The sequence below is a fragment of the Echiichthys vipera genome (genome assembly GCF_963691815.1).
Source record: "Echiichthys vipera genome assembly, chromosome: 16".
NCBI lineage: Eukaryota > Metazoa > Chordata > Actinopteri > Perciformes > Trachinidae > Echiichthys > Echiichthys vipera.
The window spans coordinates 15,212,511-15,226,944 of record NC_139841.1 but is presented as its reverse complement, the minus strand read 5'-3'; the positions used below and the strand labels follow the sequence as shown (position 1 = coordinate 15,226,944).

Below are 14,434 nucleotides of genomic sequence, written 5' to 3'. Positions count from 1 at the left end.
TAACATTCCCGGCATGCCTTTACATCAGGAAGAGATGAGAAAAAAAGAAATTGTAAAAACGGGGGCTGGAGGGTGAAATATGCGCCAGCAGCGATAAACGTTGAGCATAGGAATCTGCCGGTGGCTCTCCCATGACGTGTGTGTGTGTGTGTGTGTGTGTGTGTGTGTGTGTGTGTGTGTGTGTGTGTGTGTGTGTGTGTGTGTGTGTGTGTGTGTGTGTGTGTGTGTGTGTGTGTGTGTGTGTGTGTGTGTGTGTGTGTGTGTGTGTGTGTGTGTGTGTGTGTGTGTGTGTGTGTGTGTGTGTGTGTGTGTGTGTGTGTGTGTGTGTGTGTGTGTGATTCAGGTTGAGTGGCTGGAATTTCAGTTTGATGTGTGGGTGTATTGACAGTTTGGGAACTGTTAGCGCATGTCGAGGAAGCTGTGGATGTCGTAACATTATTGGAGTGAATGGGTGCATTGAAGACACGGGAACAATTTCCATATTTTAACTGTTTTAGGGTGAGAGTGTGTGTGTTAATGTCACAGCATAGGCAAACAGGATGGGGGGGCATTTGGAACACGTGCCTGCCTCAAAAGAATAAATGTTAACTGACAGTTGCATGGACGCTTTCTATTTGAGAGAGTCAGTTATCTATACAACAGGCCTGTGAATATTTGTCAAGGTCATCGTTATCCCCAAAGAAGGAAGTGGACTTGGTTATAACCAAGCTTTTGACTTGGATCTCTTCGGGGCTATACGACAGCATCACAGAACCCACCATTTGTCTCATCAACAATAGCATTTTCCAAAAGACAACAGGCAGAGAAGGATCCGAGTGTTTCCCCAACCTTATGCAGCTGAGCATGTGGAGTTTTCTCTGTTAAACTTGTTCAGTAGGTTGTGAGAACAATTCAGAGTATTGTTTTGTTTCATGTATTCACCTGCAAGTAAGTATTATTCATGATCTATAGGGCTGTCCTGGATTTAAGAAATTCACTGTCGAATAACGCTCATATAATTTGGTCGACTAATCGATTAGTTGATTTAATCGACAGATTCGTAAAACTGAGTTCCTCCAAAAAGAATCATACAAAAGCACCATTTTACATCCTATTTTTACCAGAGTTCTTAAATTATGCACCGATTCAGTTTGTTCCGATCTAATCCGATACCTGGGATGAGCGTATCGTCCGATACCTGATAACGATCTGAAACTACTGTTGAAGGAATGAAGCGTATACCTGTGTGAGTGAAGGCATCAGGCTTGACATAAACATTTAGCCTTTTTAAAAAAAGGTAACAACTTAACACAGATATAAATGTACTTAATATTATTTATTAACAAACAACAAAGTGTACATTAGCAGCAAAAATAAATAAATAACACTTTCATGTAAAGTGCACTGCGAACAGATATTTTCAAATGGAATATAAAACCCTAACCGGTGATGCAAACATAGAATTTAAGTGACTAGATCTCTGCAACTGTATTGCTGTTTATGATATTAATAAAAAAGAAATGACTGGATCGGCCTCATTCATCCGATATCTGATCCAACTAATTTGTCAATATCGGAGCTAAATCCAGGTATCGGATAGGTGCATCTCTAGTCATTAGTCATTCAGCAGCATGGAAAAAGCATAAAACTAAGAACAAATTGACCGATTAGTCAACTAATCTACTAAGAGGGGCTTTGTTTTTACAATTATAATACTTAGACTTGCTGTCCTGATGTCACATTCAGGCTCGCCACTACTTTTCTAACTTGTGTAACTTAATGCAATTGATGTTCTACCATCCCGGCATTTACTATCCATATTCCAAGCTTAATTATAATCCACTACAGCATATGTTATTAGGATTTGAACTCCTAGTAATGGTAACAAATATCACCAACGATCCATTTGTTAGCATTCCATGAAATGTTTTAAGCATAGAACTCCCTCACTCACTCATCTTCAACTGCTTACCCGAGGTCAGGTCACGGGGGCAGCAGCTTTAGCAGGGGACCCCAAACTTCCCTTTCCCGGGCCACATTAACCAGCTCTAACTTAGGGATCCCGAGGCGTTCCCAGGCCAGTGTGGAGATATAATCTCTCCACCTAGTCCTGGGTCTTCCCCGAGGCCTCCTCCCAGCTGGACGTGCCTGGAACACCTCCCTAGGGAGGCGCCCAGGGTTCATCCTTACTAGATGCCAGAACCACTTCAACTGGCTCCTTTCAAGCAAAGGAGCAGCGACTCTACTCCGAGTTCCTCACGGATGGCTGAACTTCTCACCCTATCTCTAGGGGAGACTCCAGCCACCCTCCTGAGAAAACCCATTTTGGCTGCTTGTACCCGCGACCTCGTTCTTTCTGTTATGACCCAGATTTCATGACCATAGGTGAGGGTAGGAACGAAGATTGACCGGTAGATCGAGAGCTTTGCCTTCCAGCTCAGCTCTCTTTTCGTCACAACGGTCATTTGTGTTTCTACAAATGTCAGTGTGCTTTTGAATACACTTTTCTGGAACATTTTCTCTTTGGCTCATATATTAATGAGATGATCTACACATCCTGGGTCCAAATTCCATGTGGTTAGGGCTACAAATAATGATTATTGTCACAAGTAATATATCTGCTGTTTACTTTCTCAATGAATGGATCAATAATCAAATCTACAAACTCACTTTACCTTACTAATAGAGAACATCATATCATCCACACAGTTGAGGAGCTACTGTACTTTTACTTGTACATTTTTTCTAGATGAATGACTGAAACATTTATTTGACAGTTCAAATATTCACACATACATTTTCTGTCTGACTAATTGTTTCACTTTTAGCCGATCTGCTCTTTCTGAAGCACAGAGCAATTTTCAGTTGTGACCCAGCACAACACTTACATGGGAATTAACTCCTACAATTGAAAAGCAGGGCAAGTGTTTAATTTCATGTGCCACCTATCGCATTCCCCCTCCAACTTAGAATGCTTAGTCTGGCTGTTTTTATATTTCAACCCATAATACAAAAAAAGCAACAATCAATAGAGGCTGGCTGGCGGTTTAATCCATCTTTTTATGTTTTAAGATGAGCTGTTTTTATCCCTCTTCAAAACCCACTGCCCAGTGAGCAGCATTGTCAACGGACCTTTTCAGTACGTTGGTTGTTTTCCTCAGCTGTTTGGCTTAAACCGGCCCCAGCGATCTGGCGTCTGAAGAGAAAGAAAAAACGAGTGCTTGGAGATGGAGAGAAAGAGAGAGGTTAGAGGTGAGAGACAACTAGAGAGAAGGAGAGAGGGAGATGGAAGGGAACACTGGAAGGGGGTAAATGGAGCTTCAAGAAAGACATAGAATAAGAGAGAAGACATAGGTTCAGTTGGAGCGAGGGAGAGATAGAAGTTGAGGTTGAAGGTTGAGTGGGTAAAAAACAGAATGAACTGACTGTGCCAAGCCAAGGGAAAGCATTAGTGCTATTTGTGTGACGGCTAGACTGTTATCTGCTAGACTCTAGACTATTATCTTCTTCATTACCCCGTTTAGTGGGCTCCAATAAAGAGGGAGAAAAGAAAAAGCAAAAAAAATTCCCTACATCAAAAAATCTGAGTGATAATAAAGAAACAATGAGTAGATGTGTTTTTTAAGATGAGTCTTGAATATTTCAGTAGTGGGGGAGAATCTGATGGTGACAGGAAGATAATTCCACAATTTTGGGGCAGTGATAGAGAAAGCCCTGTCCCCATTACACTTTGTCCTGGATCTTGGGACGAACACAAGTCTTTGGTGTGGTGTCTGATGACTTGTTACCACTCTTAATATGTAATCATAATGGTATGGTTAGAATGAAGCCATCAATATGCTACATTTCTCATGTAATGTTACCTACCATATCCTAATGTAGTACCTAGAATATAATATTACATTTTGGGTTTTTAGCAGTCAAATAAATAAATAAAGAGATTAACTAAGTCATCCACGTGTACTTTAAAATTGGAGAGATTAAAGATCCCATTTCAAGTTCATCCTTGTATTTTTGGTTTCTACTAGAACATGTTTACATGCTTTAATGTTCAAAAACATTATTGTTCTTATATTGTCCGTCTGAATATGCCTTCATCACCCTCTGAGCCGGGGAATGACTGTTAAGGCACTGTAGCAGAAAATTTGGAGAAGGTTCCCCAAGCGACCGAACCAATCAGTTTTGGTTTTGAGGCGGCTCGAAGTATGATGCAACGAGAAGCGACTGTTTTGTAAACAATGGTGGCTTCCGCAGATGAGATGAGCGCAGCTATTGAGCAAGCAGCTCGCTAGCACTTTTTTCTCTTGGATCCTTCGGTTGGAATATTGACCCGGCACCTGAAATCGTGCCTTTTATCCGCAAATTCACGTTACACAAATATCCTTTACCGAGATGTTGTTTACTTTACCTCAACGCTGTTAGTACGTCATACGCTTCGTTGATCGGATTGGTTGATTTGGCACCAACATAGGTGGTGATAGACGGATGATTTATCTGATCAGCAACCAGTATTTCTGCCTCTTCCCAAAAGATCTCCAACCGAGTGTTCCCAGATTGATATGCAGAGCAAATGCCAATTATGCGAATCAATCCATCTGGCGGAGTCAGGTTACTGTAGCAGCACTTTCTACCTATATATAGTATAGTTGTGCCATCACAACCATTAAAGGCACAGTTTCTGAATAGGGGCTGTGTGCATTTCTCTGAGGACTGAATGTTTAAATAATTATTTCTGATTCTGATTTTTCATACTTTCACAGTATTTTTATAGCACCTCAACCTGCTTTATGATCAAAAAAGCCATGGAAATCATAGAAGCATAGAAGCATAACACATCTCTGTTGGGTGATTTGAAAACAAATTCCCCGAATTTGCAATATCCTTTTATTGCATGCTAATTTCCATAATTTTTAGCATCTATGCACAACATCAACAGAACAGTAGGCTTTCACAAGCATATTCTATTAAACACAACCAGATATATCCCTGTGTGTGCGTGCGTGCGTGTGAGTTTTTACATCTTCTGCATGCATGTGCAGTATGTGCGAGTGTGTATGTCTGCACATGTGTGAGTGAAGTGAGTCAGAGGAAGGTGTGTGTGATGTCAAGCCCAGACAGGCTCTGCTGTGGTCCAAGTTCAGGTTGCTGTCAGGAGGTAATGGTTAGTTAACATAGCTGGTAATTACCTCAGACTGTCGGGCTGAGACACTGGCCAGATACCCTCAGGATACTGTGGGAAAGTACATTTAGTAGGTCACGGCAGTATTTCCCTCATTCTCCTGCTGCAGCAGAAAAGTGAACCCGACTCCAGGTGTTTAGCTACTGTATATACTGGAAAATTTTATTTTTAAAAGGATGTACAGAGGAAAATGCACATGCAGTACAAGAATAATAGTAATATGATAAGACAAGAGGCTTATAAGAAGGTTTTTACCTCGCTGTAGACAAGCTTGGTTTCTTTAATTTAATCAGTTAATCATATTGTATGTTAATCAACTGTATTTCCCGGTGTTTTTTGTGGAATTCTGTTTATTACATCTGTCCAATATATTATAGATTTTGTTCATTCTTTCTTAAGTAACCCATGTTTTGTGTAAATTCAGATGAACAATGTGTCCATACAGAAATGATTAAAGAAGGCATACACATTCCTACTTTAATGCTCGTAGTGACAGTTTTAAGTGTGAGGAAGAGCCACAGGCAGAAGCGAAACATCACTAGTAGCATTAAAATCCTTCCAGAGCTATTTGGTGTGCAGATCTGCAGATTTGTCATCTATTTGTTCAGCCCATCTGAAACTAAATCACTAAATTATTTTCCCATGCACCCTCATATTATCATTTAGTTTTTCTTCACCATGAATAGACTGGTTTCAAATGTCTAATTTCAATCATTTGGCTGCATTTCAAAATCTAATGGTGTCTTGTAGCAAATTTAAGTAAAAAAAAAAAAAGAAAATTGTGTTTGCAGGATTAAATTGATATAAAAAAAGATTAGAGCACAATATTTTAGACCCATAGTAGGATGTAGCCCCTACTGAACCACAAGATTTTAATTTTAAATCAACATATGTATGTCTACATGTATCTGTTTTATCAGTAAAGATAATTTCATGACACTGTTACAACATTGTAGACTTCTGACTGGTATTCAGGCATTATTCTCAATACAAAGATAATTTAATGTTGAACAGAAATGATGTCTGTTTTTTTTCTGTAAAATAGTGCTAAATGAAGCAAGATGTTTCCACTCTTTCTGCACTTTCCCCTTCTTTCTGCCCAGCCAAAGAAAATGAAAACAGGTCTGTTTTTCGCGGTTTGCATCCGTCAGTAAAAATCTGTGCGTGAGATTTTCGATCGCATTTGGAAGGTATCCAAATCACCTAGCATGACCTTGGAACTGTGTGGGAAAGCAGAGAAAAAAAGTCAATGCTTACTGACACTTAGCTTCTTCTTACTCATCATTATTAAAGTAGTATGAGGCTGCTTTTGCCAGTTCAGCATGCCATCTCACTTACAAAGGACCCATCGTTTCACAGCAGCAGCAACATTTTATATCTGCCTCACCAAAGGACAGGGAACTAAATGTGGCAGAATATCCCGCACATGGAAGCAAACACTGGTTCTCTGGTGTTGTGTTTTATTTTTCTTTCCTTGGAAGAGCTACTGTAGTTTCTAGAATGGCCTTTTATTATATACCGTGTATATGTTTTAGACCACAGAAACCTTTGACAGTGGAATTAAGTATTTTTCCCTGAAGTTGGAATTGTGATTCACATTAAAAAGGAAAAGACAACATTTTCAAAGGGAAACGATGGCGCAATTCTTCCTCCCGTCTCACTCTTCTCCTCTGCAGTTCCCACGCTGGCCCTTACCTGACTTACCACAATTTGAATCAAATCACTAGTGCCCAATTGGCTGCTCTGACCATGTGACCTACATCAGTCCCAAAAGCACTGCCTTTTAAGATTGGTCTAGGATTTTCCCATGGGAGCTGCCTACAGAGAGAGAGAGAGTGTGTGTGTGTGTGTGTGTGTGTGTGTGTGTGTGTGTGTGTGTGTGTGTGTGTGTGTGTGTGTGTGTGTGTGTGTGTGTGTGTGTGTGTGTGTGTGTGTGTGTGTGTGTGTGTGTGTGTGTGTGTGTGTATTAAGGAAATATCTCCCACCCACCCCCTTCCTTTCTTTCCTACCTCCTCTCCACTATCCCCCTTTCTCCTCTTTTTTTCCACCACCTCCCATCCTTTGAAACACAGTATCACACTTCAGATAGCCTTTGTTGTCACGGCAAGGAGCATTCTTTCTCTGGCGCGGCCACACGGAGTGTGAGAATGCAGGAGGTTCCCTAAAAGAAAAACAGAAAGAACAAAAGACAGAGTTAGAAAAATGTAGCAACTGCCTAAAACTTTATAGAGTCAAATTAAAATAAGAAAAAAAAGAATTTATATTTGCTGATTTCATTTTTGGCCTTTTGATCTTAAGGTCTGTCTGTGGCCTCAACTTGCAAGAAGAAGCCTGGTGACAATACTGACTTAAAGCCCGTTTTTAAATATAATTTGTTTCTAAATGGTGTGGAACTGTGAGGACAAAACCCAGTACCCTCTTTGCAGCTTGGTTGCTACATTCAGTGTTATAGTGAGAAGCTTGTGAGTCCAGCCTTACCAACCTGCACGGACTGCGGTGACTAAAGCCATATTTACTGCTTCTTAATGATCACAAATATTATTTTGCCTGCGCAAACATGCCAAGCTATGATTGGTTTGACAGCACAATCAGTGTGATTCTTTCTGTGTCGCTAGACATGCAGGAGCTGCAGAGAAGGCACCTTCTTACGTTTGTGCTTCTTAGGCTTTTTGTAGTGCTGTGGAAAAATTGAGTCTTCATGTCCTGCAGCGAGCCAAAAACTGAAAAAAAAGTCACAGAAATCAGCCAGTCCAACCAGGCTTCTACTTATCTCTTAATATCATCATAATCATAATTTCACTTTCTTCAGAACGCCTTTGCTTTGTTTACTTGTCTAATATATCTCTGCAGGATCTTTGCCTTTATAACAAGCTGTGTTTTGATTAATTATAGATAGAATTACTTCCATCCAGGTTCCGTGTGCGTGTGTGCTTGCCTGTCCGTGGCTTAGCTTTGAGAGTTCAGAGCAGGTTCTGGCTTGCTCTATTCTGGGAAAATTTGAGCTGAGCAAATAGCTGGGTCTTTTTTCCTGGCTGCCACCGTGCTTGTATGCATGCACTCTATGCGCACTTTAGCATAGCCTGTGCAGTGTGTGTTTGTGTGTGTGTGTGTGTGTGTGTGTCTGTCTGTCTGTCTGTCTGTCTGTCTGTCTGTCTGTGAGAGAGAGGCTGAATACAAAGAGGAGAATACAGAGTGTACTGAGGGAGAGATGTGCTTCAAGACAGGAGATGACACCTCTGCTATTCCCACACCTCCACTGTCTAGCCGCTTTCTCCTGTCCCGACCTCAGTTACCACAGAGGCAAATACCGCTCTGCATGTGCACACAGAGGAGAGGACATGCTGTTGCTTCGGGCGGGTGTATGCTCCCAATCTGCAGTCTTAAGCTTTTCCCGGATAAAGAGAGACAAACTGACTTTAAGTATGCCAGTCAAGGAATCTTGCTTTGTGAGGTCTGGTGAGTGTGGTTTGATTTACAGCCCACCTCTAAGTGGAATGCTGTTTGCTGGGTGGAGCTCAGGTGTGTTGACAAGGCTTTTAGCACTGACATGTCGTCAGGACGGCTTACAGACGAGTGTGTGTGTGTGTGTGTGTGTGTGTGTGTGTGTGTGTGTGTGTGTGTGTGTGTGTGTGTGTGTGTGTGTGTGTGTGTGTGTGTGTGTGTGTGTGTGTGTGTGTGTGTGTGTGTGTGTGTGTGTGTGTGTGTGTGTGTGTGTGTGTGTAGGTGTAGGTGTAGGTGTGTGTGTGTGTGTGTGTGTGTGTGTGTGTGTGTGTGTGTGTAGGTGTAGGTGTGTAGGTGTGTAGGTGTGTGTACGTTGAGGGCCGGCAGACAAGAGGTCACTAATGCCCCACCGGTGAGACCTTTTCCACGGAGAGTCAGGACAGCACGGACATGTGAACGTTACTGAGGCGTAAACGCTGTCTTTAAACACACTTACACACTGATCTGATCTCTCTCCATAACACTTAGCTCCTTTCACACTAAAGCAACTACTAAGGAAGGATGTCTGTGTGAATGGGTCAACACAGTTTTTCATGACCCTGGTCTCCACTGGATTTTATCAACAAAAAAGGGTCTTGCCACACGAAGAGGTTAACGCTGGTTGCTATAGTTACCATAATGTTACTTAAGTAAACTTACAGCTTCACACACATTGTTGTTGTATGACTGAGATGGGTAAAATCGCCCACTTCAATGAGTCAGGTGAACATCAGTGAGACAGTTGGCAGGGTTTTAAATTGTCTCTTTTTTTCAACCGACTTATTCTGTCACTAATATGTACAAACAAGTGCAATGCCATGAATGCCTTCGAGGAAGGATTGTCTAAACATGCTCGCTGTTTTCCCTGTTTGAAAGATTTCATCACAACTCCAGTCTCTATGAGCGCAGGATTTTCACCTTGCCTTCAGGCGTAGCTGTTCGAAACAGCTATACACACGTGGTACAACTTGTTTGTTTCGAGCGTACCCTGGCCTTTGCGGTATCTATAGCTTCAGGTGCAGGGTTTAGACCAGGTAAGAAAGAAAGAAGAAGAAGAAAGAATTCCTTTATTAGTCCCGCGAATGGGGAAATTCAATTTTCACTCTATTTTTTTTTTTTTACACACACACAGGCCCGAAATACACACACATGCTCAGACAGGACCTATATACATGCAACCAATGGAGAGATGTTAGAGCGACGGGGCTGCCAGTGACCGGCGCCCCGAGCAGTTGGGGGTTCGGTGCCTTGCTCAACAGTACCTCGGCAGTGCCCAGGAGATGAACTGGTACCTCTCCAGTCACCAGTCCACACTCCATTCACAGTCCTCACAGGGACTTAAAAACCAGCAACCTTCCGGTTCCCAGCCCAGTCACCTATTGACTGAGCTACTACCGCAATTTTCTATTGACTATTAGGATGCAAATATAGCTCACTTAACTTGTGTTCTTAACAAACTTCAGTGATATCTGTAGTTTTTGTTTACAGCCTGGCATTAAAAAAAAAGAATACACCTCTTTTAACCCTGCCGCTCAAGACCACGTTATCTGTTGTTCCAGGCATGCAACAGTGACAAGTACGCGGCGGTACCCAGAAAGGACATGGTCAGGATGCTTAAACAGAAAGGTCAGTCAAACCACACAGCATCATGGAAAAGGGTTAAATTTTTGTGGACTCTTTATAATACAGAGTAGAATATGTAAGGATGTATCTAATATGCCACTACTTCTGTTTAGTGTTGTTTTGAACTAACTTACCACAATTCATTTTGTCTTTTCAAGAATAAAGTTATTCAGCATTGTTTTTTTTTGTTTGTAGGATTTCTGCCGGACCAGGACAACACTGACCGCACACAACAACAGGAAGAGGAGAAGCTCAGTGACATCCTGACCCCCAGCATGACCCCCGAATTCTCCAGGTATGTTCAGTGTCAATGGGCCCCCCTTTCAGGCCTGGACCCCGACACCCTGACCTTTCCGGGGGGGGCACCCATACAGCTCCACACTGTGCCCCCTGCCCTCCTGCCGAGGATACCACTCTTCTATGTCTGCACCAGATGTGGCAAGGTGTTCTGGGAAGGCTCTCACTACGGCCGTGTCCTCTCCATGTTTCAGGACGTCTTGCACATAACAGACAAGGACGCTGGTCCGGCTGCAGCAGCACAGCAGAACTGACTGCACTTTACCCCACCCTCAAAAACATCCGAAATACTGTTATACACATTTAGAACCTAGCTAACATGAAATCCAATTAAATTGCCTCATACACTCACCCGCCACTTTATTAGGTGCACCTGTCCAACTGCTCGTTAACGCAAATTTCTGGTCAGCCAGTCAGCCATGGCATCAACTCAATGCATTTAGGCATGTAGAGATCAGAATGGGGAAGAAAGGTGATTTAAGTGACTTTTAACGTGGCATGGTTGTTGGTGCCAGACGGGCTGGTCTGAGTATTTCACAAACTGCTGATCTACTGGGATTTTCACGTACAACCATTCTCTTTAAACTAGGGTTTAAAGAGAATGGAAAAATAGGAAATTCCAGGGAGCGACAGTTCTGTGGGCGCAAATGCTTTGTTGATGCCAGAGGTCAGAGGAGAATGGTCAGACTAGTTTGAGCTGATAGAAAGGCAACAGTAACTCAAATATCCACTGGTTACAACAGAGGAATGCAGGAGAGCATCTGTGAACACACAACACAACCTACTTTCTAGCGGAGAGGGAACAGCAGCAGAAGACCACACTGGCACTTTATTAAGCACCAGGTGCACCTAATAAAGTGGCCGGTGAGTGTATATTATGTTTTGAGGTTATATTTAAATAAAAATAACAACCTCAAAAGTCAAATCCCTTGGACAAAATAAGGTGATAGGTAAATACTAAGCGCTCTAGTCCTCTATGATAAGTTATTTTTATGTTTTTTTTACACCTGAATCAACAGCCTGCCCTCAGAGGTCGGCTCTCCTGTTAACCGTCTGATTTTAAAACTTGACAGTTATACCAAAAAAAGGCTTGATTTGGATTAAGGCTTTAAGTCCCTTTAGTTTTAAAACTCAGTAAACCAATGACTGGTCAGGCCGTGGTCACGTTTTGACTTTGCAATCTTTGTTGTTGATTGTGTTCACTGTTTTACCACATTTATAGTGATTCATGGTTTGAATTGCCCTCACCGGAGGATTATATCATCAAACCCTAAATGCAATGCGTTACGTTTGTTCAATTTAACTATTTTTTTTAACCTTGTTTTTATTGTTTTGATTTCAAAAGCTTCTCTTAATTGTCAGCAACCTTTTTAGCAGTCTGTGGTACTGTATAATTCTTAGTGACTTTGTTTATGTAATGTGTAATTATTAAGCTGGAAGCTAAATATGTGTTATTAAAGTATTTTTCGTTTATGAATCTGTGAGAAGTCACAATCGTTTTTTTGTCAGTATACAGGTATTTTTGGATGTGTTTCATAATTCACAAAACAGATGGTAAAGGGACTAAGAGTGGACAGATTGATGAGATCTTCTAAAGCTCCACTGATGTCTGTCAGGTGTAACCCTAACAGTGTGGGGGTTTCCTTCCCCGAGGCTGAAGAGCAGACAGGTCACAGAGTAACCCAACACACACACTGCCTGAATCCCTCAATATTTTCTCATACCTTTCTTAATTCTCCTCTGTTCTCAAACGCCGCATTCGATTTGTGTCAAAATGAGATCGGCAAGAGAGTTTTAAGAGATCTGAAGTGGAAAATTAAATTTGTTCTGTTTTTTTTCTGGACAATTGCACGGTAAGCATTTTTTTGAGACTGCATTGGAAGGCTGCGCTCAAATCTTTTACACTCATATAATCTTAAGGAACCCAAACCACAGCCAGATGTGCACTTTATTTAATTGATCCCCTTGCATCAAAAAAAGAGTGATTTCCAAGGAGAGCTCATATTGTGAATCACTGAGGTAAGTGTTTTCAGTGTGTTTGAATCACAGCGGCTGCAGCAGGAAGTCAGACATTTGAACCTCAGGATGATTCAGTGACACTGAATGACAAATTACATTTCCTCAGGACGTTTAAGGTGAATGCATTTCTCCAGAACGTGCACACTGTAACCTGATTATCACATCATGAATAACCGCATTGAGTTTGCAGATGGTAAATGTTTTCAGCTGAAAGTCTTGGAACTTCACAAACCGTCTGTTTGCAGGGAGCTGCTGCCCAACCTTTATTACAACAAGCCGTGGAGGTAGAAATTACTTTGGAATGTTATCTAACCAAATGGCCTTCCTTTCCAAAGTTATTTGGAAGAAGTGGGCATTTTTCCACACCACATGTCTGAACAGCACATCACCACCTCCACATGTAAGTAATGTAACACAGTTTAGCAATTGCATAACTTGAGGTGCATTACTAAATGTAGGCGTGGGGCTTTTTGTCGCAGTAAGTAATGTTACACCATCAATAATGCAGTTATCTCTAAGGACATTGTCCCTTCTAAAGAATAATATTGCAGAAGTGGGTGTCTGTGTGTGAACTTCGCTGTTTGTTGTTGTGAGTGCAGGGTAAGCCGGATCTGAACCTGCTGCTCATGTGTAGTCTTGACATCTAGGCTATAAAAAAAAGAAACTTGTGGACAATGGAGATCATGTGGATTACTGTCTCAGACATGACTTACAGGTTCTCAAGCAAAGCAATCCTGTAACTATATGTTTATAAGTTATTCTTAGATGTAAAGAGTTTTTAGTTCGGGATAATCCTGCTGTGGATATTTTTAGAGGTTTGTAATATTTGGTATTTGACTGGTCTAAATATAGCCTTTATTGCTGCTACCACTGCCTAACAAAGACACACCTGACTTTGACTACATTCATTCTTATAGTTCAGTTCAGTTTGATTTATTTTTCATTCTTTGGTTCATTCATGCATTTAGATAAGGTAAATCGATTTAAATTATTACAATATATTTTAGTTGGAATCGGCCAATGATAAACGGGATGCATGAGTGATGTTTCCGGCAGAAGATGGTCATTGAGATCAGATCAGGGCTGGACTGGGACCAAAAAATGGCCCTGACATTTTGATCCCTGGCGGCCCACCATGGCCATCGCCATACCAGAGGATGTATGTGCACATTGTGAAGTTTCAAAAAATGAAAATAAAGTGCAGAAGCCAACATGGAAGAGAGTAACCATGTTTTAAAAAATTGATACGCTCTTTCACTACTCACAGAGATCTCTTTCTTGGGGGTGACAGCCCCAGTGCCACTATTCCCATCTTGAAGTGAAAGTGGTTGTCAAAGAAACTTGTCTTTTCAATGTTTAATTAAACATACAATATACACGAGATAATTAGGCCTACAGTCAGAAGGAGAGGGCGGGAGATGCAGAGACAGGCAGACATAGGAAAGAAAGAGAGGCAGGGATGTTAGTGTCACTAGTGTTTCTTCTCTGTTTACCAATGATTAATCATCCATTTCAGCAAATAAATGTTTCACTAATATTATGTGATACAAATAGGCCGAACTGTAAGCTGCAACACCTGCAAACTAGAACTTTATGGCAAACTAAAATAGATAACACTAAGTTGGACAACAAATCTACTCAAAGCATTATTTGACAACACATGCTATAAAGGCAGTATACATAAACACTCACACACACACACACGTATGTTTTAAGTCTGACTAAATAAAATGTATATATTAATATTATTATTATATATGTATAATAATTCTCTAGGTTGACCATTTGCTTATGAGCCTACAATTTCCCCAGATACTGTTAAGTGTACACATCCAATAACTTTTTCATTGTTGATGC

General features: G+C 41.2%; 1 protein-coding gene across 4 annotated transcripts in view; it reads left to right on the top strand.

Moving 5' to 3' along the window:
• The window catches only part of exd3 (exonuclease 3'-5' domain containing 3), a 40,183-nt gene extending 29,215 nt beyond the window's left edge, over positions 1-10,968 (top strand). For 3 of the 4 annotated variants that reach the window (XM_083930445.1, XM_083930443.1, XM_083930444.1), the window contains 2 exons: positions 10,198-10,264; positions 10,457-10,968. In XM_083930445.1, the coding sequence (XP_083786571.1) occupies positions 10,198-10,264; positions 10,457-10,812 (423 nt within the window). In that variant the 3' untranslated portion in view covers positions 10,813-10,968. The remainder of the gene's footprint in view (positions 1-10,197; positions 10,265-10,456) is intronic. The other variant, XM_083930446.1, reaches the window with a different exon arrangement.
• The last annotated feature ends 3,466 nt before the right edge of the window (positions 10,969-14,434 follow it).